Source organism: Ptychodera flava, chromosome 9, assembly GCF_041260155.1.
Source record: "Ptychodera flava strain L36383 chromosome 9, AS_Pfla_20210202, whole genome shotgun sequence".
NCBI classification, from domain to species: Eukaryota; Metazoa; Hemichordata; class Enteropneusta; family Ptychoderidae; genus Ptychodera; species Ptychodera flava.
Genome location: NC_091936.1, coordinates 41,993,205 through 42,021,054, shown reverse-complemented (window position 1 = coordinate 42,021,054; position 27,850 = coordinate 41,993,205). Strand labels below are relative to the sequence as shown.

Here is a 27,850-nt window from a genome sequence, read left to right as displayed (position 1 = left end):
TTGATTCTTACTTCCTCCACCTGTTCACCCCCACTTTTGGCTTAAACAGGTCCACATACCATTGATAACGATAGGTTTTGGCCAAGCTATGATGATGAAAGGGTAAACACTCACCTGTATATCCTCCATGCAGGCAATCCCTGTACATCCAGTCTTTGTAGATGTGATCTGGTTGCCATCATCGCTGAACTCCCACTTGAAAGTCAAGTTGGCACCAAGACTACACTAGCCTGGAACTCAATCTCCGTGTCCACAAACCCTGAGACAGTCACTGCATCTTCTGGAATAGCACTATGCTCGGGAATACAGGACGGGATTTTGCCAGACCCTGCCAATCTACCGATTTCAAGGTCCGCTGGTACTGGTGGGATTATGGTGATATTCAGGGATGCTTGGAGGGATGACATTGGGTTACTGGCAACCACATCTGTGTGAAAATCAAGAAAACCATTTATTTCACTATGTTTTTCAGTCTCTCTTCATTGTTACTAAGCAACATATCATGACACTTATTGAAATTACGCGTCAGAGACTGTAGACCAGGTCAGTCTTGGAAAAACTAAGTACTCTAAAACTCGTAAATCTTTATGAATCTGTTGAACCTACTTTCAAAATGAGTAGAACGTGCGAAACTTGTAACGCCATGCTCCGGAAAGATGTTTAAATTGCAGTTGTGATAAAAGTGGTTAAAATCTAATACTTTGACTATTGAGGTTTTTTCTGACAGGCGGAAGAATATTACTTCAGCAAAGAGTATTCAGTTGAGATGGAGAGCATAATTTTGGTTGATGTTTAACATATTCGACAGAGCAGTCACTTTTGATGTGTGTACATGCACACATTAATTGTTGCACAATCATTAACATGCTCACCCCCAATTCCCTGTAATGAGGCCCAAACTCCCCACTGATAACAATGGAATTGGGCCAAACCATGATGGAGAAAGGGTTAAACCTGGTTACAATATACATGGCGATAAAGATCACATGGTCACTTCCATTATTGCAAGCTTTTGCACATTCTAGCTGCCAGACTTTGAACACTAAACAGTACATCATCATTCCTTATTATAAAAGAAATGTGTTTTTAGTCTCGTAAAACCAATGGTCCTAAATACCACTTCAGTAATTCCATCTGCTGAAAAAAGCCGAAGTAAAAATTCCAAAGTGTGCTGTACTTTCTGACCATCTGCTTTAAACTGCTGTACTCTTAATGTCAAAGTTTATGTATTATACAGTGACGCAGTGGACTGTTTTTACTGCTCTGATGTCTGTAATTTTGACAGTACATAGTAAACCTTTGACAATTATTACATTGTTCAAACCAAGACTACATGTTCCTCACAAATATTGGTTGCAACATAATCTACAATCTAACCCCTTGTGAGTTCACACTCAAAATTCATAGTTGTGAGTTCAAAGTGAGGGCTAGATACTAGACCAATTTTTGTAGATATGTGAGCCTTTAATTCTGTAATTAGCCTATATTCATTTCTTGTGCTTGATTCCAATAACCAAACATCTGCTATTGCAAAGAGATGACTATAATTTATAGTTTAATTATACTTTTGAAATGTACTGATCCCCCTCATATCGATAATTTATTATTATCATGTCAAAAACTTTTGATTAGGCATTTCATCATCTAAACCGATTACGTTTTTGTTAATTAATTACTATCTTGAAGATGTGAGCTCATATAGGTATTAAATTTAACATTTTGACGACAGTTACATGCTGATCCCACTCACATTAATGAGTCGTATTATCATGTAAAAAACTTTTGATTAAACATTTTGTCATCTAAAACGATTACACGTTTTTCGTTAATAAATTACTATCTTGAAGATGTGAGCTGGTGTAGGTATTAAATTTAATATTTTGAAGAGAGCTATACACTGATCCCCTTCAAATCATTAATGAGTATTAGCATGTCACAAAATGACATTACGTCCTCACTGCAGCAGACCACATGGTTTTTTGCTCATTATTCTCCTGAAGATGTGAGCTTGTTTGAGTATTACATTTACATTTGTAGACGGGTATTACAACACTGAAAGCTGCTATTTCACTGGTATCAGATTGTCATACATCATTTAACAAACCAACAGAGTTCCACAGGATACAATTACTTGGCAGGTCTGCTTGCAAATGGATGGTTGAGTGGACGGTAAGTTATTCCTCCCATGAAAGCAAACCAGGTATTTATCTGTTCTTGGGGTGAATTCTGCCTCTCTGTGTCGCAAGGTCCAAATATTGACACAGGCCAACAATGCCCCCGGTAGATGGGGACACAATGGACACCAATTGATCAAGGCTATGCTTTCTGGGCAATGGTACTATGTGTTACCGTATAGACAACTGTTACTAGGATGTGGCATCAACAATGCATTACATCACTGCAAACACTACTCTTTAAAGACAATATAACCACAATTCATAATATATTCATCCTTTGACTCCAGCAAGCAAGCCTTGAACTAAATGCTTCATTTCATGGGTACTAGTTTTATGAATAAGCCTTGAATATGGTTTTGTGGCAGTTTAACCATTGGTGCAACGAGATCTACGCACACTTTCTCTGCTATAAACACTGCATTGACACAGTTACCCTTAACAATGGCTTGGATTCCTATGCTAATTCTTTAATTGCTTTTGTTAGTTCACAAGTGGTGCAGCTGCAGGTATTTTCAATCAAGAGTTCCGAGTCCTGAGTCTCGATGTATGTAGGAATGACGGCTGGACAGGGTGCATTATCAACAGGTTTGTAGAGTTAGTGATTAAGGGCGAAAATTCTTAGAAAGACCCAAATAACATCTCAAGGACATCAGAAGGAAATGCTGACAATGGAGTAGTTCTCCTTAATGTATGGCACTTGTAACCCATTAAATTGTAAAATAGTGTGAAGTAAAATAGCGTGAAAACGGGGACCAAAAAGTTTGTATATTCTCCTCATGTTGAAAAAAGCATAAATCTATTTGAAAAGTCACAATTGATTAGCAAACTATGGCATGCAGCTGGTCAAGTGTGATCGATAACTCTTAGTGCACTTATTCGTTTGTTACTTACTTGTACTTTTCAGCTGCCATTTTGGCAGTTCACTCCATGAAACAAGTCTGAAAGTTATGTCATGTCTTGTCAACTCCGATAAAACTACTACCAAAGTACAATTAACGACAATCTTTTGGGAATGATTCACTCATGTATATCTTCAACTTAAACATCACTGACACTGTTTTAAACTTCATTTGCTTTAATATTGCACCGAACACAGAATTTTCTCTAGTGTTTCATGTTGGATGATGCTCAAAAGAAATGTACACAGACATAGTAGCTTCTCCGTTTTGATACCCACACCATTCAAAGTCATTATCTTGGTATGATGAGATCTAATAGTGAAATGAGAAAATCTAAGGGGCCTTGTTAAATTTAATTTCCTGGAGAAAAAGAAGTAACCAGTGACAGTTACATCCATTTCCAAGTTGATGAAAAGTGAATAATTGCTTCATTAGCTATAGATAAGTACATCATTGTTTATTAACACATACCGGTAATATGCCTTTATTTACATCAAGTTTCCATACATTACATCTCTACATTTACTATCACTTTTCATAGAGGATGTGTATTTTTTTACCTGAAATTCTCATTTTACAAGAATAATTCACTCATTCACTTACCTATAGTGTATGTGCCAGCAGATGAAAATGTTTGTATAACATTTGATGAAGCAAACACACTTTCTACCACAGCCTGTTTGTTTATTGCTGTACCAGCCACATCCCAGGCAAAGCCCACCTCTGTGAAATGGCTGGAGTTGTATCCCGTACACCTGGAATATTAAACCCATGACAAGTAAAAATAATTACATCATTATTTCAAGACGGTGTGTTTCATCAAGTTTCACTTCAATCAAGTTGTACTCTCATCGAAGGACATAATTGTGCGAGTGATTGTCAATGGTTTAAACGTTTCCAATCTATTTTAAAGTCTATGTATCCTGACGGTGGTCCACCAGTCACTTTTCAGATGTGAAGTACAATACTGGTAGAAATACCCCCCTAGGTGAAATTAAAAGTTGAGACAGCCATCCAAAACCTCTTAGTTACTCATGCAGGGTTTCTTTCCAAAGAATATTTTCATGTTTGCCCCGACAGAACTCTTCAAAGCCTACCGCTTATTGACCAGTGTAACAATATCATACCTTTCTGACTACCCCCACTAAGAGATCAAGGGTGACTCCTCAGTTAGTCAGACCACATATCCATCATGTACAGTGTATCATCTGCCGTCACAACTTTGCAATCGATCAGTCTGGAGTTGGTTTTTTTTTCTGAAACTCTATGCTTTAATGATTGGCAAAAATTATCTGATACCAAAACTTTTATAAAAAATGTCCGCACCACTGAACATGAAACAGCAACGGTTGTCACTGCAGATGATGAATCGGGGACATTGCTGAAACATGGTCTGCATGTTCAATTTGAGAAACTTGTACGCAGTTTCTTACATGACTGATAACCCACTTTGAGTCACATATAATGCAATTTTGCAGTATTTGCTTTTCGTAATGAGTTATTAATTCCACATTTGCATATTCGAACAATAATGTTTCTCACTTTCATTAGATTAGCATTAGACACGGTGGGGGTAGAGTTTTACTGAACAAAGACTGGACCAATTGCTTTGTGAAGAGCACCTGGTATTCAGAGGAGAAAAACAAAACTTATCTCTTACCTAATGGAGTGTCTGGTGAACCTGCTAATTCTACTGTAACCTCTACCGCTACATTCTCGTTTTCCTGGATAGTCACCCTGGGTGCGCTAATGGAAATACTCACTATATAGGGACCATAAACTGAATAAATACTTGTGGTATTATGACCTCCACAGGGTAGGCTTGTGTCACCAGGACATCTATGAAGGGAAAAAAATATATACATTAATTTTCCAAAATACTCAAACCAAGAAAATGTGATTGATTTTGCAGTTTTGAGCCAAGATTGCTTTCATTAGGTCTGCATGTGTGCACTTCTAAATTGTGAAAAAAGAGTTTCTGGAAACATGTCTTGCAAATTCTAAAGGCAAACCAAACTATGTATTCACCATTGCGGTGATGAAGATGACAACTAGCAGGCTGTGAAATCACACAGATACCAAAAACTGTCTTTCTGACTATCTTTTCATCCTTTATCACAATATTTTTTACTTTGCTGTAGGGTATACATCGTAAGTGAAAGTTATTCCGTTTCTTTAGCTTTCCCACAACTTTTCAAAATATTCCTCCTAATTTTTAAAATATACTACTTGACTGTTATGATTTCTTTGTATCAAGTCTTCTTCACTAATCTCATGCTTGTCATATGTTACACTCACATATTTTAACTTGACAATTTAATTAATCTATTAAATTTTAGCAAAGTACACACAAATATAACTTATAACCCCTTGACTACCTAGAATATCAGAATTTTCTGGCGCCAATATGAATTAGCGTAGAATGCGCCTCAGGGACAGATATTTGGACTCTAAAACTTTTCCAATTCTTTTCTGATCTACCACTTATGGGGGCTCGTTTTGAAGCCCTTGGTAAAAGAAAAACTTTAACCATCTTTGTTTTATGAAAATCGAACGTTTTATTTGTCTTCATAGAGTTAACATAGGGATGGCAGCCATTCTGATTTTCAAATATCGGTAAATCTTGGCTAATTTGTTTCTCTAGTACCCAAATATGTACGGTGACCCATAATTTTTATTCTTGTTTTTGAAAGAGTATTATAGTTGAAAGATTCCTTGAGGAAAGTTTGAGCAAAAGTTTACGTCTTCCACTTTCAAGGCGCATACTACCCTAACATGTACCTTGAGAGCCCAAAACTTCTGACGAAAACCCTACACAAGTTCACCATATCTTTGGAACATAGGATAACATTGATGATAGTCAAGGGGGTTAAATCTTGCATGAACAGAGGGAAAATTCAAACTCTGGTGTTTCATTCTTTGAAACATTTAATCCAATACTCATTGCTTACATGTAGCTGCACACTGACCTTTCACAAGACACAACATATTCTCCCCACAAATGTCGGTAACAGGGTAATTGACAGATTGTAAAGTTGATGACCACATATGTCCAGCAAAGAAATACCAGTGGAAGCAAAAAGATCCTGTCAGCTACATAAATAAGACACCTAACACCTGTTAACACAGTACGTATATACATGCCTGGAGCCTGAGTTAAAGGTTTTGCATAAAAGTTTGGTATATGCATGTGAAGCACAAGATGAAACCATAGCTTACACAGACCTGTGCATTTCAATTAGATTGCACTGTGCCTTTTTTCTTTTCACCATCATGTGGATTGGACAGTCAACCAATCTCAGTCCAGCAGTAATTCTTACATTTTGAGGGAATACGTATTTCAAACTTCTCTAGAACCACATACAAGTAATATCATACATCTGTCTGTCTAAAAACAGATCAGTAACTGGACAAATTTATTGCTTTTCTTTTGTTATTTTTCCTTCGTTGCAATAAATTACAACACATAGTGCAACCATGGTTGAGCTAACAAGTGTTGAGGAAGCCCTTATGGCAATGGCTAAAATTGTTCTCATACTTAACTCATATGAAAGAATGGGAACACAGTTGAAGAGTCTTCCATATGTCCATGACATAATATCATTTGGCCTAAAATCTTTCTTTCTGATCTGCCATTCATGTACACATCACAGACCCAGGTTGTTGCACTTGACTTTAAAGAATTTTAAGCACTCCAAGAAACAAATCGACACCTTGAGACACACCTGACTTTTGTCAAACCAATCAAAGGTTGGGTGGATTACAATGTAGCTCTGTTTGATGTGCATCCCTGACATTGGATGAATCTTACTTGACACCACATACAGCCGATGTCAATTAACCTCGACATGACATATCTGCTGTTCAAACCCATCACACATAGGCCATATTCGATACATGCTTGGTGCAAGGTTTATCCATTCCTCAATACCTACCAAGGGTACACAAATTTTCATATTTCAACCTTTAAATTGTTTACAAGCAACAAAGTGTATGGGGGATTTAGTGACACTGTAACAAGCTTTTGCACCCCTGACCTGATTTTCAGTCCAAAAAACACCACAAGAAGATGTTGCATAGCAACAATAGAACATAACTAGTTCATGAAAATGCCTAAGAATGGGCCGGGTTATACAGCAACAAACTTTATAGAAGTATCTTTTTCACCTTACACAAAAACCCAGCATAAGTCTTAATATGAAATCACAGACATTGACATACACGCATCTATATCACACTGACAAAATCAAACATAGCTATGTATAATTTTGATATACAAATACTCACAGAACATTGCATTTATTGTCTGTAGCAGTGCCATAATTGCTGTAGATGTAATCAGCCCCACAGAAGCACGTCGACCCATTCAGTATGCCAGCATACTCTTGCCTGCAAAAGAAGAATTAAAATAAACGTACATCTCAAACTATACCAGAAATCATTATTCACTGTGAATGAGTAACCGCATGAAGTCACTTGCATAATAACATGAGTGAGAAAATTCACAAACTGCACAGAGAGACAATACATGTATAATGACCATTACTATTTTTGTAAATCGTGATACAGTGATACACTGAGTGGACACAAGTCACATGCTGAAACACTCAGTTCCTCATTTGTAACACGTATATAAAACTAGATACGAGCTCATAGTTTTTTGTTTTCCTTCAAGAAATGTGATCATTAAACCCTGTTTTTGAAACAGAAAATGCAATTTAATTTCCTCTATGACCTTTGTATTGATGGTGAAAATCAGAGACACCACAAGCCATATCACTTCCCCTTAAATTACACAGAGAATGCTGCCGGCCTGAGGGTTGTTTATAAAGTCCCTTTTTAATGAAGCACATTACAAAATGTTTGGAAAACTGCAATTCTGGGTATGCCTGATACTTTGGTGAAACTTTTCCCGTAAACAATATTCTGTATCAGTACAAGAATCTTACTTGGACAAGAAAAATACGGAAAACGAAAACCCCTGATATCTCACGTATTTTTCAAACATTTTGACCATATGTAGCCATTGTGTTTGTGTTCTTCCAATGTTTTTGCAATATTCATGGCTTTCAGTGGGTTAGTTTACATGGCTTTCACCATATAGACATGTAAATGATAATAGCTGGATTACATTCAGACCATCCTGCCTAGCGCATGTCTATCTTTACAGGCAAAATCCCAAAACTAGCACAGAGAAACTTCTATATGCTCAAGTTAGAGACTCGGAATGGTGTATGTCAACAATAGAGAAATTTGCTCACTCCAAAACATCTTCCATCCAATCAGACATATTGTAATATTGATGCAGTGGTATGTGTATAGAACATGCATTTTTCAAGCAGAGAACCATTCATGTATGTACCTATTTCTATGTGTCCATAAATTTCCAGCACTTGCCAACAATAACACCTAAAGCATACGTGCAGTGCATGACATTTGTCAGACAAATGACTCAATGCACAACTGTCCTTTGCAAAGAGACATTAATTAAGTAATCAGCAGAATTTATATGCCCATGCCGCTAAAGCTAAACTTATTTTGAAAATTCACCACACAGCCTCACAAGTTCCGACAAAGGAGTTTTTCCTCTGGACAAATTTAGCTCATAAATGGTGTACACTGGCATACATATACATGTATTTATAACCTAGATATTCTCACTCACTTGGTGAGGCATACTCGCTCTGTTTGCAATAGCACTGAACTTTTTGTATCCCATAATGCAACTGCACTGGAAGCTGGTCGTGAAAACAATTACTGGCATACAGTATAGTTCATCTAGAAAAGCAAACTTTCTGCAGTCTGTCTGGATTCAGGAAATTCATTCTTGTTGGCACTTATTGACTTGAATAGTCTCCACCTGAGGTAATCCAAGTTAGAAAACGCACGTTCAAGAAAACTGGAAGGCTAACACGGATTATGTGGACGGGGGTTTAAACTACCAGTAGCAGAGTTTAAACAGCATGGTCACCAGAGGGGGTTACATGTACTGTAGAATTATTGTTCCTCATGACATGAAGAGAAAATGTGTCTTTTAAATTGATTGCGAATCACTCAAACTTTTAAATGCAAAGTATTTGCAGGGGATTACAACTTAGACCTTTTGCCATAAAATTCAACGAAGATACATTGTCATTGTTTTGACAAGGTTACACACCAGGGGGAACCTTTGGCTGTTTGAAATATTGCGGGAGAACATTCCAAAGCAGAGGGATTTAGACATACTGTGGTCACATGTACAATTTACCAAAAGCTTACATTACATGCAGATACATGTATTGTCAAACAGAATCATGTGAACAAAATGAGGTGAAAGTTAACTGCTATCACCACAAAATTTTGACTGAATTAAAACAGACATTATTATACCATTATAGAAAGGGTTCCCCAAAAGTAAGGTACGATAGACGACAGAATAGATGCATGACACGTGGGCTTTGAGCAGTGTATGTATTTTATATCAGGTGTAAAAATGAATATACATATACATTTATCACTGAGTTGAATGAGAAAGTTGACTGTTCAAGGGTTTTGAAAATGGTGGAAAAAAACACCAGCTTGTATATGTTTGACGGTGTTAAGTTGACTAGTACAAAGATCTGTAGAGTTTCAGCTATAAGGGGTGAACACTCACAGCAATAAAATGTGACAGCATCTCCTCCCTACAAATGTACTTTATATAAACAATACTGGTTTCTTTCTCTAGGGGCAACTCTTTAAAATTGGACATTTGGAAAACTTCAGAATTGCTTATTGAAATTCTCTCACTCCTTCCACTTTGTACGTTTTTACGGGAGAAGTCCCTTCACAGCCAGTGACCACTTACCCTGCACAGACATACCGTAATAGGGACATGCACTACCAAATCAGTGAACAAACCTGTTCTACTTCATTTGAAAAGGATTTTTGGAGTATTGCAGGTTGCATACGGCTACTGTTTTAAGAGAGTCAATCCGTTTTCTCAAGTAATATGGCTCGAGGCAAGACCCATTCCACATGTTCTTCTATACTGGTACAGATACAAGCTACCCCCTGTACACTTAAGATTTAAAAATGATGGTAAGCATGTGTGCCTGTGACTTATTGTTCAAATCATGATAAATATCAAAATAACAGATTTAAAATCAGAAAAATTTGGCACGTTATGATTATCTAAGTTGCGGTAATTCTAGTAAAGGAGAATATGATTCCACAAATGATAAAATGTACAAAGTACCAATAAAACTGAACTACTTTTATCACATTAAAGATGTTCTTGACAAATCATGCATTTCATCTTTCAGATTCACACAAAATGCAGACAGTAGCAGTCTTTCACACTGGAAAATTTCTCGTAAAAAAGCATTCTTCCAGAAGACTGAACGGAAATGATAAAACAAAAATTTGTAACGTAAACAATGCCCTATTGATACAAATCAATTTATTTACGGAAATTTTCCCAATAAATTTGTTAAAAAAGCATGTCATCAGTATGACTTCAGCTTGGCAGGGTCAGAATGGACATGAAATGCTTTATTTGCTCGGCCTATTCAAAGTGACTGGGGAGTAGGAATTACCGTACTCTCCATGACTTCAATATGTAGGTTCATCCAACATTATGATCAAATTTCAGATGGTACTTCAGAACATTAAAGCGTTCAAGGACTGGCATACACCTGACTGAATTTTTCAACTTGATTGCCATATTAATTGTAGAGGTATCCATGAATGTAGAGAGTGAACTCTTTCCTTGCTTTGGTAGATTAACATCTTTAGCATTTTATTGATGATTTCTTGAGCAAAGAGAAAAATTATCATATATTGTCACTTCTTGAAATATGAGGTTGACTGGCCCAATCACGAGGAAACTGAATACAAACTATCTTTCGTCTCAAAAGCCCATAAAAATATTTTCTGCTAGGAGGCTAATATCTCACATATCTTTCCGTAAACTTTGCCCAGCATACATGTACACAATCATGAACAGCAGTGCACATCTTGCAGAACCCAGCAATCCTCTACATCATTCACATCAAATAAATAAGCGACAGTACAGGAATCCCCTGATCAGATCAGTCTGTTAAGTTTTCCCAGTTGTCAGAGTGATGTCGTGTAAATCACCAAGAAAAATTGGCCAAGACTGGGAGCCAGCTTTACATGCCCCGGAACATTATGAATTGCTGAGCTGTTCAAATGGGCAATTAGATTCTTGAACACATGAGTTATCCTGTTCAAAAACAAATGACTTATTACATTCTCTAGTGCATGAGTTATTACACATCTGAGGCATCACGATCTACACGTACACGCAGTGCGTTTCTCCACTCTTCCATGACGTGAAAGTTCCAAGATGATGTACATGTAATGTACAGTACACTCGAGTTAAAATTGATGCAAATTCCTTCAATTTTGAATTTCCATGGTGGTACCGTAGTTACAAGAGGTAATCACAAGAAATGATGATTCACAAAACTCGATAAATGAGTAAATCCAACAGCTTTCCTATTGCAGATACTGAATCAAATATTACAAAGTATAACAAACTGATGTTTTTGGCTGCAGTGGTAGCATTCTCTACCAATAGTTTCACTGAGTCTTCTAGGAAATGCATGTAAGTATTTGGAATAAAACTTGGCTGTATTCGCTCTACAAAGTTTCAACTTTCATCGTATGGCTCCCACACTAGTTTCATTGAGTCCTTCAGGAAATGAGATAACTCAGAAGAAAACTTGGTTATGTTAACTATTTCAAAAAATTCCACTTTACAGGCAACTGGTGGTTTTCCACACTGAGGGAAATACAGTACTGGTATACGGATACATGGTACTGGCAGATGTCATGCATACAGTGCGATCAAAATAAGCAATCAGGTAGCCGATACATCTATACACGTCCAACCTCAACATTCTTCCTTCCAATTACTGCAACATCCTTTTCTTTGTTGAGCAAAATGCAACTGTTCAAAAACAGGGGTGAGGCAAAGACAGACAGTGAGCTCATTGTCTCTGCAATTTTTATTTTCATTCTGTTGGATCTATCAATTCTGTAATGTCCATGGTGCATCGCACCAGAAACATGACTGGCCTTAGCAAGGACATAATGTGCATGTTGTTGGGATGTTGTTGAAGTAAGACATTTGAAAAGACAAGCTAAAAAAAGACAATAATAAGAAAGTGGAAGAAGGATAATCCATTAATAGCATTCAATAGTTTGCATCAATAACATGTCACCCTTGGCGAGTATTCAAACCCGCTATGTACAACACTCTTTTCTACTTTGATGAGAAAAGTTTGACGTATGTTAGGATATTAAAGTTTAGTGATGTGAGAACTATTGTACCATTGCACCATAAGCTGCCAACCACAGAACCCATAAAAGAAGTGATGAAGTGCAGTCCTATTATGAACAAAATATTTTCCACTCACAGAGTTTAATACAAATACAGTGACTAGTACATGTTCTTGCGAGAACTTTGCAATAAAATAATGTCAAAATACAAAAAAAAGTCATTCTGTTCCATTCAAGTTTCATCCTTTTAGATACACATGTACGATATGTAAAGGCAGATACTGGTAAAACTAAAAGTAGCTTGTTCAACATTCAAACTTCATCCCTTTCGGAATTACAGCACATTCAAGTTAGAACTTTCCCTCAGATTTCCATTTACATTAGTTGTGAAACAAAAAATTTGCAGATGATATTGGTTAGTCTTTGAATCACATCTCATAATTCCCTCTTTTACCGGAACATCCCGAACACTCACCATATTTTGTAGCAGTATCTAGAACAGCTTACAGCTGTCAGCTCTGAGAAGTCTGATTCATTGACTTGATAAGGCAAAACTGGTGATTCTGCATCTTCATTGTAACATCCTCTATACCATGATGTCCCTGTATTTCAGAACAAGAATAGCATGAAGATATATCATTATTTTTTCACAAATTAGATATTCACACACAGGTTACACAATTTTTACAGTTTGGTATTCAGGTCAAAAGCGTGAATTTCTTCAAAGAATTTTCCTTCCAACAAATTTTTGCAACTTTCATGCTAAGTCCATTTTGTATTTTTTACCAAATATTAACCTACACACGTCTCATCTGATTCATGATACAGGTTAGGGTCTAGTTTACATACATGTAGTATCTGCAAAGCAAAGCATGGCAAAAAGATTGTATGCAACCAATAATGTTAAAGCCCCAACAGCTGCAAAGCTGCAAATTATGTGAATTATTTTCATAATTTTATTTTCAAACCAAAGTTGTTTTGCGGAAATGTGCTAACTGAAGGATATGTATAGAGGCACATGTATCACTGCTCGCCGATTTGGATCATGCCTTCACGTTTTAACAGATTAAATAATAAACAGGTGCTGCACTCATATAATGGCGCCCCCACCAAAAAGTACAAAAAAGGCAGTATTTCCTGCACATGCACACCATGATCATACTATTATTTCAATACTTGAACACAACACAACACATGATGGTCAACATTTTGTTGTTGTAATCTTTATTTTCTCTGTCACATGATTAGTTTTTTAAAATGATATTTAACATTTGAATTTATATGCCACTTTCGACACTTCTGACAGTGTTATACACTTTTATAGTATTTAATGGGTCTTACTCAAGAAACCTTTTGGAAAGCTGAGGATATTTTGAGATACACATTCACAGCTCATTGTGGCTTTAAGTTCTTATGTGACATCTAATACTCACAGTCTACATACACTGTAATGCAGTGTGTACCTGTACTGTATCCCTCTCTTGTAATGGATGGAGCTTATATTTCCAAACATACAATGACTAAGTCCATTGCAAGTACTTTTATAACCAGTGCTTGATGTCAAGAATTTCTTTCTGGTGATAACAATGTCCAAGGTTTGATTTCATATAAACTAAACTTTTAATTATCACCTTATTGATGACATAGCTCCTAACATTCCACAAACAAGACAGGGCCATGTTGGTTTACACTACTGTGTCACAGCTCTATAATTTTCAAAATTCTTGGCCATACACAATGTCACTTTGAGTGGCATTTGTTTATAAAGATCAGGCGTTGTATCAGCGCATATGAACCCCTTTCAGTTGTACATATAACACCTACTCTCTTCTGTGTCCTCAAAGAGTTTTCAGGTAGAATGTGCCTAAGGGACAAAAATTTGGACTCTCAAGCTTTTATAATCTTTCTTGGGTCTATCACTTGTGGGGTTCACAGATTAACTACTGTTTTCACTGGTTTATTTTTGTGAATCACAAATTTAGTTAACACTGGGATGGCGGCCATTTTGAATTTCAAAACCAGTATTAAATTTAAGATAATTTGTTTCTCTGGTACAAAAATTTTGACCTCAAATTTTTATTCTTGATTTTGAAAGAGAATAGTTTAAAGTTTCTTAAGCAAAGTTTGAACATCAAAAAAGTTTATTTGGAATAGCGCACTCTGGGATTATATTAACTTTCAAACGTATACTTTATACAGTACCATACAGTACCAGTATGCTGTTGAAAGTGAGACATGAATATTCAGTGCTGGTATTGGTGTGTAGGACAGGCGAACTTATTCTTTTATCTGCCAAGTTCATATTTCAATTTCACCACCAGCATCAGGTCAAGTTGATCATAAACTAGTACAGCACAACATGTCCCACATGGTAGATTTCAACAAAAACTTGGATATTTGAAGGTCCCTGAAAACATAGATTCTGTAAACATGATTCTTATTGAAGACAGCTCTACATAGTACTACAACAGACGAAGCCAAATGGGTGAAAATGCACATGTTTTGGCTCAATACCACTTTAATAAAGTGACTTGGCAATTGGGGAAGTGATATTGTCTCGCAGGAAAAAGGTTAAGAGATGTGCTATAATGATTGGTTGTACAGTTAGTTGTTTAACTTGACAATGAAAGCATGACGTGAACTCCAGACATAATTTCTTCTAAGTTGAAAAATCTTGAGGAATTCACTAATCATGCCAATCATGAAATTGTTGATTTGTTGCAACTATACTTTAAGAGCTCAGGTATTTGGCAGGATGAAGGTCGTGCCAAGCACAGTCCATGATGGAATATTACAAGTAAAAGTCCTGACTTATCTCATAGTCTCTGGGTGTTCCATATGAGCACAACAGACTTGTTCAAAGTGTATTACACTATGTGACCCATTTCTAACCCAGCCCAAGCCAAGCATGAACACAATGTTGGCAGCTTGAACGTGTTACCGGTAGAATGTGCATTTTGTGATACTGTTGCAAGGCACTGTAAGAACGACTGGCTCGCTAACCCACCTTCCACAGTTAACCTGGCTGATTTCCTGGTGACGGAGGAAGGATCATGATCATATCATAAAGCTGTTTCTACATATACATATAGATGTTTTCAGAAAACAGAGAAAATCTACTGAAAGATATTCATATCCCTTCCATATATATACATGTAACAAATGTTGACATCCAAAAAAAGTTAAATGCAACCTAGGTAAATTGAAGCCCGAAATTATATGGTCTCATAATCATATACTCTATACTTGTATTTTAAAGCCACAATAGCTGCGAATGTGTAAAAAACCCATCTCAAATATGCTGTTTTCCAAGAGTGTTCTTTGAATAAGACCCATTAAAACCTGAAAAAGTGTATAACACTGTCAAAGTAGCATCTAAATTCAAATGTTTTAATATCATTTTTAGATTTTCCGCCATTTTCAAAAACTAATCATGTGACAGAGAAAATAAAGATTACAAGTATTGAACAAACTTTTTGAAATGTTGGCCATCGTGTGTTGTGCATTCAAGTAAATGGCATCATGCTTGTTTCTTGCTGTGTTTTTTGTACTCAGGGGTGGAGGGGAGAAGCAAAATGAGTGCTGCACTCTTTTAATTATTCAGCCTGTTAAAACATGTGCGTGTGAAATCAGTGAGCAGTGATACATGTCCTTCAGTTAGCACATTTACATGCACCAACTTTGGTTTGAAAGTAAAATATGAAAATAATGCATAAAATTCACAGCTATTGGGGGCTTGTAATCTCTAAAATACTGTCATTACTGGATAAAATATTATTAAAAGGGATAGTCATCGGAACGGCGCTCAAAGGTCGTACGAGACCCATATGACCAATGTAAACACTAGTACAAAGGTACAATGGTGATTGATGAAAGTTAAAACATGTCTGTCATTATCTACATCGTATAATTTAAATGTTGCAGCTATGATGATGAGATGCATCCAGATATCGTGCAAAAATACCGGTACACTGTTTGTAAACACGAAACTCGCACAGGCACACTTCCGATGACTGTTTCTCTTTAAGAAAATTCAGTGGTGTACATGTGGGTATCATTCCTGATTCTATTTCAAAATACAGAATGATAGCTTAACTTCTATGAACAGTGGGCATTTCAGTTAGACTTGCACTTTCAATGGGTATGACCCAGCAAACATGTTACCTATTGCATAATATCATAGTACATTTTTGGCAGAAGTCATCAAGTCTAGAATCCAGACATTGTTGAGAACACTTGTACTTGATGACACTGACAGATGGATGGAATATTTGACCAATGATTCTGTTCAATATATAAATCAAGTAGGTACATGTACGGTATGCTTGAAATAAATTTGGCTCAGTTCAGATTAACTGGTAGAGCATGGCACGACAAATCATAAGAGGAAGACTGGCAGTGCTGTTTACATGTGACATTTTCAAGCACGACTGACTTGATTGGCTGGATGTAGAAGAGAGCATGGAAGAGTTGACAATTCTTTCAATTCTTTTTGCAGTTTCAGACAAGTGTAACAGTTGGATATGTGCCTTTGTGGATCCAACTACGCATGTGGTCAAGTATGAAGTATGACCAATATTGCATGTGTACCAGTATGTGTGTGCGTGCATGCTTGTGTTGTGCAATTTGCAAATACGGCCATGTGCCAATTTAGACAATGCTCAATAAAATAAACAGACTTGTTTTCTGCAACTGGTCACACTCTAATGAAAGTCGACACCACACGTGGCACTATAAGAATTTTAATGTTCAGCAAATCTATGTACCAAAGTCAGTATCAATGAAACTACGCTCCACTCAAAATAAATTTTCCCTTTTGATCTGAGCGTCGTAGTGGACATGTATAAGTCCAACATTTCAAATTTTAAAACACTGAATGAGCCCTTTGAATTTGAAGGTATTTTTATTACAAATGAGAAATTGCCGAAGAAATTGACATGCAAACATCAGTTCATCATTTAATATTATTCTGAATGAGGTCATCCCTGAGAATGTACTGTAAGTGAATTTGAAAGCTATTGGACAAGTAGTTTCAAAGGAGGTGATGATTTGACCAATAAAACAATTTAGCTTTAAATTCACATAATATTAATTGCATTCCCTATATGTAAATCGTGGGCAATTTTCACCATAATTTTGATTACATCTCAAAGCTGCAATATGGAAAGTTGAATGATACATGTAAACGATTGTGTACATGTACAGAAGCTGCCAAAAGCAGCTTTGTATTCGTCTATTTCTTCCTAAGCTTTACCATATTTCCTAAATCAGACTGTGAACAATGTCTTATTGAAGAGAATGTATTAGGTTTCAAAGTATTGGGTGGTGTTCTCAGATCTACTCCAAGTAAGCGATGGTCAGGTGACACTGCCTATAGAATCAACAGGGATCACACTTGAAAATTCCTGGCAACCAAAGCTATGCCGTGTGCATACATGTACAAATGTTGAGCTGTAATTGTGGATAATTGGTGAACTGTGATCACTTTTTTGCAGTTTGACATATCTCTGCTATCAAAATGTCAGTCTCATTACTGTCTTATTTTTCCCTTTTTGTCTAGATCTGTTTACACTCTGAGATATAAATGATGTTCTGTCAGACTCTTAGAGGCACGAGAAAAGAGCTTGAAAAGTCTTTACAGCTAAAAAAGTCTTTTGTTTGAGGCAAAAGAGATTATTGATGGTTCTCCTTGACTTTTTACAAGAGTGACATTCTGATTTGCTTGAATAAGTCTGTATTAATTGAAATGTTTTGTGTGGATAGTAACAAGTGATGGTATATTTACCCATAATGCACTTCCACACCTGTATGAGAAACGTCAAAACTGGTACTGCTTTCAAACAGTTGATTCATAAAGACAGGCCATTCATTTCCACAGTTTGAATCACTGAATTAAAATCATTTAAGGATTACCAAATGTGATTGTAGTACATGACTTTAAAATGGTCTAAAAAATTTCTTTATTACTTTCAATGACATAGTTCAGATACACATACACATATTACTTAATAGATTTAAATTTTATACATACTGTGAGAACATTTGTAGGATTGGTGACTCGTTCAAGAGAAGACACCAAAAATAACATGAATGGTAATTTTTGGTGAATTGTCACTCAAAATCCAAGTTAAGGTAAGATGGAAAGTGCCCTAACATACATGTGACTAAGCTTTAATTTGCATTCAGCATACAACTCTGTCAGCAATAGTGACCTCCTTTCAAAGAAAGGAAAAATCACGATAGTTAATGTGAAATACAAAGGCATACAGGCCTTGTTGAGCAGATGTTTTCATACATCATCCCTACATGTATGTAGGAAACAGTTATGGCCAATGTGACTGCTTCTATGAGTAATTTACAGTTCTCAACGTTACACAGTGACGTACGCCAAGCTATTCAGAAAAACACCTGTCCCTGTTTATAACTCTTAGATAAAGGATAATGTGTGGAGCAATCCATTCCGTTACTAGCTTTAAACTGTCACAGTGTATATCATGACAGTTACAAAAGCATTTTAATAGGTTACACTTTATATAAAATATACGGATACATGACATATGCATGTACATATTGGTTAAATATTACACATACATGTTTCCTTTCTATCCCGGGCCATGCAGTCTACCTGTGGCCACGCTTGTTCTCTAATTTGCAGTGAGTGCCGTTGTTATAGTGACGTACAATACCATCCAAGTAAATTACTACCAAAGGACAATAGAGAGTGATGTCATAGTACCTGGCCAATGGTGGCGTAGATAAGCCATACAAAACAACATTCCAAGATCATTTAGAAGTAAAAGACACCTTCAGAAACCGTTGGGATTAGTAGCTCAATTGCAGGATGCATGGAGGTGATTGTGTTCAATCTTCCCGCAGGGCAAATGATCTCGGCATCAGGATGGATGCATGTGTGTTCATGGGAAAGGTTTTGTATAACTCCTGATCTGCAGTGAAAACTTCAATGTCTTGCAAAATTTCTACATTATAATGAACCTTACATCATTGCCCTTGACTCTATATATGCAAGAAAAGGCATTGCAACACAATGGGTGCCCAGTCATTTTCTAAACTTTAGACTGGATAGCTTTGAATTTCTATGCAGTAGTCATGAGTATACAATTCATCAAAATTTCAATTCCAAAGTTGTCTGGTCTGATGCATTGGTGTATGTTTAAACATTGTAAGGCTGTGCAATTTCTAAATTGTTAACACGTAAATGTATTTATAGCATTAATTTTAAAATGTCAAATAGCTAACTTTCTGTTCAAATCTCAATGTGACTGGGAAAGTATCAGTATATTGTAAATATGATTGTTTGCTAGTCCTGTACAACCACAGTGAAGCAATTAAAATACCAATGAGTATGATTCTGAATGTTACATGAGAAGTTTAGAATATACACACTTCACTACAACAGTAGTTTTAATAAATTGATTCACAGCACCATATGAGTTGGCCTGATACAGTATTTCTCATATGACATACACAAGATCACGGCCCTGCCATCACAAGATGTAATACTAATAGTAAAAGCAATGCATAAAACTAAATAGTGTGTATACATGTTGTAACAACAACAGACACAGCTCACAACATAAAGAAATTACATTTGACACCTTCTACCACATTTCACGCAGACATGTATCTGAGTGCCGGAAAGATGAAAGTCGGTTATTCAAGACTTTTAATCTGGCTAATCTTCTTTAATACCATGTGGTATTGATTCCAGATTCATTTTAATGACTACAATTACAAACAATTTTCATTTTATCTGAAACCTTTCATCTCGATTTGCACATATACACTAAACACTCCACAATGTACAGAAACATCAAAGTTGTACAAAAGTGTGACAACAAAAGGATGAAATTAACCCTTTGAGTGCTGTAATTTTGCCAATGAAAATTTTAGTGCAACATTTTAGAAACTTTCATGAACTTTTCTGTAATTTTTTTTATAATTTTTGACCAAATGGACATGATTCCTTATTGGCTAGAGTTTTCAATCAAAATTTTTGAAAATATCAGAAGTTATTGTTTGGGTGATATTTTAGAATGGAGAAAAACTGACTTTGGCATTTATGGGGTTAAAATCATTAAGTATGATAAATTCAACTCAAGTGAAAATTTTCATTGGACTTGTAGTATTAGCCGTGGTCATTTTACATCAGTAAAACTTAAAAGAAAATGCAAATTTGACAAAATTTCAAAACAAAAATTAAACAAAATATTTCAATCCTGAACCCGATGTTCCAGCAGTATCAGACACCTACATGTATTAGTGACAAAATAGAGATGGTCTCAAAGTTTCACAACAGCGTCAGTGGTTGTGGACGTTTTGAAAGGTGGTCAACAAGGTAAAATAGGCTTTGTCTGAACATTTTGAATAAGATTAAAATTACCCTATCCCTTTGTGTTGGGATCTTGTCATAGGTCGAGCATTAATCCCAAACAACTTTTGGCCATTGTTGTGCCAAGGAAATTGTTGGTGATGACGACTTGGGAAAATTGGGTGGGCTGAGGAAACTAAGATAATCTCAGTTTGTTTTGTGCAATGACTTTCAAACCTGGTGAATGCACTTCAGCAAAATGCGGAATGGTGAAATAATGTAGTCTCCATGCTTTAGCTTTGATGTTTATAAACATTTGATTTCACATTACATTTCACATTAAACTGAATGATTGCATTAATGAACAAGTAAATATGGCATGAATACCCTATATCTGTAGGCTGAGGTGGAACCTGCAATAAAATGTACCGTATACAAACACATGCAAGAAGAAACTTGTGTATGTAGTCTCCAAACCTAACAAGGGTCACCTATTTGGACTTTACACTGTACCTCTGAATTCTTCTGTATGAAAAAAACTGCTAGAAAACATCTTTTTCTGTATAAGTACAGAAAATCATGGGTATCATTGAGATTGTCTAGAAAATGAGGTTGTCTTTCCCTAACAATACATGTAAGTCAATGCCCCTTTCCTATTAACAACTTCAGTACTTTCCGATGCCAGGCCCAATTGTATTCCTTGTTCATTCTTTCCAAATTAACTGTTTACTTTTGCATATCTTCATTTTAACTAAACAACAAGTCTCTGGAATTAAGTTAAAATTTTCTTAAGTGAAACTGTTCATGTACCTTACTGTCAAGCATGTAAAACTTTGTAATTTGTGTAACTATTCCGTCAAGCAAATGCAGTTCTAAAAAGAAGAGTTACCACTCTGTCCGTGTTCAATAGCAACTCATGAATTTTTAAGACACACTGAAAAGAATTAAACGTGGTCTGCCCATTATACTTTTCACCTTTTCACAAGTTTTCTTTCGTAATTGTGCTTCTTTTTGACTGCAATGAAGACAGATCGCTGAATGGAAACAAAAGAAAATGCACCTCGTCCAGGAAAAATATCTGACAAATATGTAACACCTGCTGGGTGTTCTATTTCAAAGTACATGTACATCTACCTGTCAGCTACAAATACAATGGGAAATGTGGGAAGGTAGCCTGCCGAATATCATGTTCAGAAACACTCCATAAGTCAGTAAATTTCCACTGACTCTGTATACCCTTTACTTTCTATTATAGTGTGTGATTAACCGTAATCCTTGCAAAGAAAAGGGAAACTGGAACAACAGGCTGTCTCAACACGGATTCTGCCTTTACAATGGAGTTTCCCCCATGGCAAAAACTGCCAAGGGCCAGGTGACTGACGCCATGCACAGCTCAAGAGTTGAATCTCACTTCATCAATTGTGCACCAACAAAGCTCCGCAATTTCACTGTCCAATGCACCTCTTATTAGGCTGTTGAAGCCCCTTTAGCACTTCAAAATATGGTTTACAGAGAGCTTTTCTGTCTGGATTTGGATTGCCATTAAAAGATATTCCACTCTTGGGATCCAATCAAAATATCAATTCTGATATATAAATGTACTCCATTCATATCAAAAGACAACAGAAAAAGCCTACTTGAATACCTCAAGTTGTAAAATATTAGTCAGATACATTTTGTACCAAAACTAACCCATCATCCCTGCAAGTTTTGGTGTCAGTCCTGACAGCAAGTGATATTCAATTGGGCTCAAAGGGTCAGAGAGGTCATACCACTGCAAACTGGGGGTAGTGGAGGGTGAACAGGTTAAGATACATGTATACACTGTCACAACCATAGAAGGGGACATCACGCCACAATAAAGGCTGCAATGACAGAGGGCCAATCATGCGAAAACTGGAGACTAAATGGCTGTGTCTAGAGAGCTGATTTGCAGCATATGAAATTACAGAAGGTGGAGGAAACAGAACACTAATTACAGTTACTTTGATGAGACTGGCAAATATCTTAATCAATATTCTTGTCTAATCTGCAGTGACCAGTAAGGTTTGTATTACCTTGCCCTTTCCTCAATGCATACAGTAACTGTGATGGCTGCACTTTGTCTGGTTATTGGCTACCAATGCAAGGAAATCAAGTGTGGCAAACCTTACACTACAGAATATTGAGAAATGTAACTTCAATGTTGAATACCGGAAATGGAATATACAAGAATAGAACACAATCACTATGAAAGGTACTGTTCTAATTGTAGACTTGAGCATGATCTGTGAAATCCATGGGGAGGAACTTCCTTCAAGCAAGTTCAACCTCAGGTTTCTATCCTAAAAATTATGTCACAATTCAGGGGAAAACTAGTATTTCTTAATCTTCACAACAACAAGGATTCACAAAGGATCAATGTATCTTCAAATGAAAGTTTGAAAACCACGTGTACACTATACAGTATGTGTAGGAATAAAATCAACCAATGGCTACACTATAAAATAGCTACATCAAAGTAAGAATGCTTGTTGGGGTTGTCTGTGATGTGGGTACATCCCCTGTCTGAATCAAGCTTTTGTTTTTGTTCACGACAAAACCCGCCACACTGCAGACGTATGTAACATGCCCATGTAATCCAACAGTCAACTGATAATAAGCTGGTATTCCCACATCATCTACTAGACCAATCATATGTCAATGGATAATTAAACAGTCTGCAATTGGCTAAACCCTAATTGGATGATCCTGTTGGATGACTCCCGATTGGCTGACAGTAATGAATGTATGTAGCTCTGAATGTCCATACACCACATACTATCCCAAATAAGGTATTTTTTTCTGGCAGCCCAAAACATCTCATCGACAAATTACAACGTGTTCAAAATGCATCTGCTGGACTTGTCTATAAAGCCCCAAACCACACAACATACAAGTCACAACCACTTTTGAAATCCCTGCACATCATGGCTACCAATCGTTTGTCATACAGTAACAGAGTACAAACTTTCAACAGTTTGTTTCGACTTGGTTCCAGGGACACAACATATCTTTCTGACCTTTTGCAAATTTGTATACTTCCTGAAGACACCTACGTTCTTCACCTAACTCACACATCTTTTTAGAATATCACGTGTTGCCAGAAAATCCTTTGGTGAAAAGTCTTTTTCTCACTCAGGACTGTAAACTTGAAACAATCTGCCTGTTAACCTGTGCCATATGCATTCACATATTTCATTCCGTCATACCCTCCAGACACAATTTCTAGGGAATAATCTAGTTTTGTCCTGTGCCAAGAGCTCAGTTTTTAGATTAGGCACATTATAAATATTTTTTATTATTATTATTAATATTATCATCCTTATGGCTTGAAGAAAACCTACCAGTAGGGCAAAGGGAACACTGACTCTAGTCTGAGAAACAAGGAAGGCAGTGGCAACTGAAAGTTACGGTCTGAGTACGTGTAGGGACACACGTACATGTATATCATATCATTTTACAATAAGAATGCAACAATAGTTTCCATAACATGACGGAAGCCATACAGCGACAATACCAATACAATGAAAGTCTAGCTTCTGTATTACTTAACAAGTAGTTTGAAATTACTTGTTTTGTAAGCCTCTTTTCCCAAGTTTCCGCATCCACACAATGTGCAGTCAGTATCAGCTCCTACAATACACGGAAACAGAGCAAGACCATGGACTCTGTACCTCACACTGGTTTTTCATGTTAAAAACTGGCAACCTGAAAGTAACTCTGTAACAATTTTTATCATGCTAAGCACTCAAGCAACCAAATGGACAGGCAAAGGGGAAAGCCACATGTGTCATAAATTTGGAACATGTTGTAGTGCTGGGTTTTAATGACTTTATTGCCTATTTTAAATACCTACTAGCATGATTTAAGGACAGTATTGCTAATTTGGACCATATTATTTATTACCAGTGTGGTTTTGACATGACCTGGAATGACTTCTGAGTCACAACAAACGGACATTTCACCCATCTGGATGGAATATCTCTGCGTTCATTAAGGTCCACAGATCCGGATAAAAAGTTTAGACCTGCTAAACCCAATTATTTAGCTTTTTTTTTAGAGACGCTATAATATAATTACTTGTGAGTATTAGTTGGATAGACCATCAGTGATTTTGAATATACAGAATTTCCAACTACTACTAGCTGAAATTAATGGAAAAGAATGCAACAGTGTGAATTAATATTAAAATGTCTTTTGTCCATTATAAAAAAATACAATTTGATCTGTCTCCGTACTTTGTATTGGCAAGTTCGTTAGGATTCCCACATAAATTCAACCTGGCAGATGCCTACTTCATCATATTTGGTAATATATTCTCTCTGATGCCTATTACTGTCAGCTACAATATTTAATATGACAAATTGCTGTTTGAAATCCAATAATCTGAGAAAATCATAACAATTTTTTTACCCTCTTGGGTGAGATGACATGGCTCTAAGTAGGTCCAAGTGTTCTGAAGGAAAGGGAGGCAGATCATGTGACAGTAGGTTACCCTGGCAGCCACTTCAGAGTTGAGCCTACATCAGGAAAAACTATCACTAAGTGTAATACACACTCCATGGGAATTACAAGACCCCCCAGGGAAACCATAATGCCACCTGACATCTGACGCATGTTTCATGTAAGAGCACAATCAAACTGACTACTTGTTGCTGTCTGTTGGTGCCTACAACCAAGGACGTACAATGTACTCAGTAACTATCATGAGATACCAGTATGTCGGCAAGTGGTAACCAGGAGTTATGAACATGGTTTTATATATAACAAAAAACTTACATGTGTAACGGAAGGGAAAAATCTGTTAATTTGCTCTGTAAAATGCATCATACGTTAGAATATTTTTAATAATAAAATTGACATACTTCATCAAGAAAAGATGGGTCCTATACTATTACAATAGTATACAGGTAAAAAAAAAATTCACCATGAAAACTTACCACAGGCTCTGATATTGCTTGTTTGTGCAGCTCACAAGATTTTCATAAAATTGTACGATGAATGAATGATTGGAAATTGATAGTTAACAATCTTTCTTCTGTACTCGGAAAAATGTTTTGTTTAAAAATATGTGATGAGTTTTTTCTAACATGCAAACATGCTACTTTCTGTGAAGCAGAGCATTATGATCACTAGTTGCTAATGTAAAACATATTTCATGGTACACAGTATTGCTCCAAACACACACATATTCCTATTGACCATATGTTGAGATACCGTTGACAGATAAATTCAAGCCTTTACACAAAAGCAAATGGATCACAAACTGATGATTTATCAACTGTGTCTTCCAACAAGAATGATAAATTGTGTTTAAGCAATTTAAGACACACAATTATGAAGTTCAAATGACAAACCCGCAAAAAACAATTTGCTATTTGGTCTTTCAGATCACATTCTGATTATTCACACACAAAATGGACCGTTTTGAGGACAAGTCTCCCAGAATAAAATTTAAATGAATCAAGGAAATTTACAATGATAATATCTTTCCTCGTAAGTCACTGGTGTGTGGTGTTTAAATTGCACAAAATATGCTGCTTATAACACAGGTCAATCACAAGTTTGAGCACTACTATAAATTTTCTGACACCATTTTCTTGCATTAGGAAGTTACACAGGTCCGACCTACATTCTGCTGACTGACTCTTCAAAGACAGGGAATTGAACTTGAACAGCTATTCAATAATTTTCTGAATTTATCTCACACTTACAGTATTAGTCAGATTTGAGTTTTAAAAGCTGGACTGATTGACAGAACATCTCTTAAACCTTCATTACCATTGTCTTTACCACACAAATGGGACATAACAAATGTTTACTCAGTAATTTCATTTACATGTAATTTATATTATAGGTAACTTTGATGAGATCACAATTTGCATTATTTTGAAAAACTACCTTCATGACATCTCAAACAAATAATGAAACTAGGACAAACATCATACTTATTCAAATGCATAAATTTTTAGACAATAAAAATTAACCCTGAAGAAAAAATTTGGCAAAATCTCTATATAGTATTTCTATGCAAATTTTTGGTGACTGTCTATGACAACAATTAAGGTTACATATCGTACTAAATATCGTATTTATAGTTTCTTATCATCGATTTGGTGAAAGTTTAACATAAATCTTGTCTGATTAGGAATTGGGAACGCACATTACAGTAAGTGTATACGATATTGGAGAAAAAATAACGTTTTTCCCATCCATTCAGTATATCATTTGCAGAAAAGAATTTCACATTAGAGCAAGTCGCACCGTGCCAGAGAAGCAATACTAGTAACTGTTTCTTTGCCATAGTAAACGAAAATTATTAGATGTTTTAAACTTCTTACAAATCGAACGTCTTAGCATCGGTTTGCGTATCAGCAATTACATGTAAGTCTGTTGTAAAGCACGTTCAGATTTATGCATTTTCAAATCGAGGAAGGCTCGAAAGAAGATTATGACGAGAAGGTACGAACTGGACGGAGATTATTACACGTATTGTAGATTTCTAGATGATGATTGGAAGTAGAAATATTATGATGTGAACTAAAGTAGTCCATACGTCTGTTTCTCCTTGGAGAAGAAGGCCGACTTGCGTACTTGTTAGAGTCTAAACACGGAGTGTATTAATACCACAAGTGTAAACGAGCGTACATCCAACTGCTCATAACACTACAAACAGATTGTGTGGTGTGCCAGTGTGCAAGCTTGGTGAACGGCGGTACAGCCTGACTTGGTAGCCTGTCGATCCGACGTTTACTCGTAAGGCAAACGATAAGTAGAGGTTCGAACTGCAGGAACAGTCGTTAAAGGCTGTTCCACTGCCTTCACGGCTACATGCTCGGTCCTAGACGAAGAGACTGCCGTCCCTTCGTCTGATAACCAAGGTGCTCGTAAAACAGTGACACAGGACAGGGACGTGAGTCAAGTTGGCTAACCCGGGGACGGGGTCCGAAATACGCCGACTTACCTTGTCCTAAACTTGAAACGGCAAGAAGAGAGAGCACTAGGCTAGCGGCAGCAGCACGTTCGGCTGTCCCGTGACCCATCTTGATCGACTAAAGACAGTTCCATGTCAATAAATTCCCGTATCTCGTAATTTGTAACTCCATTGCGAGTGTGATCGCCTATACAACAACTTTCAATTCTGACGTCTTAACTTC

General features: G+C 36.5%; 2 protein-coding genes across 2 annotated transcripts in view; both read right to left on the bottom strand.

Moving 5' to 3' along the window:
- The window catches only part of LOC139141317 (polycystin-1-like), a 35,739-nt gene extending 31,919 nt beyond the window's left edge, over positions 1-3,820 (bottom strand). The window contains exons 1-2 of the mRNA XM_070710945.1: positions 3,680-3,820; positions 115-427 (exon numbers count right to left, since the gene is read on the bottom strand). Of these exons, the coding sequence (XP_070567046.1) occupies positions 115-129 (15 nt within the window). The 5' untranslated portion in view covers positions 130-427; positions 3,680-3,820. The remainder of the gene's footprint in view (positions 1-114; positions 428-3,679) is intronic.
- Positions 204-27,850, bottom strand: LOC139141316 (sialate:O-sulfotransferase 1-like). The gene is made up of 5 exons (XM_070710943.1): positions 27,658-27,850; positions 12,819-12,945; positions 7,364-7,465; positions 4,737-4,915; positions 204-427 (listed from the first exon to the last, which is right to left on the bottom strand). Exons 1-5 carry the CDS (start codon positions 27,734-27,736, stop codon positions 204-206), a joined length of 711 nt encoding a protein of 236 aa, XP_070567044.1. The 5' UTR covers positions 27,737-27,850.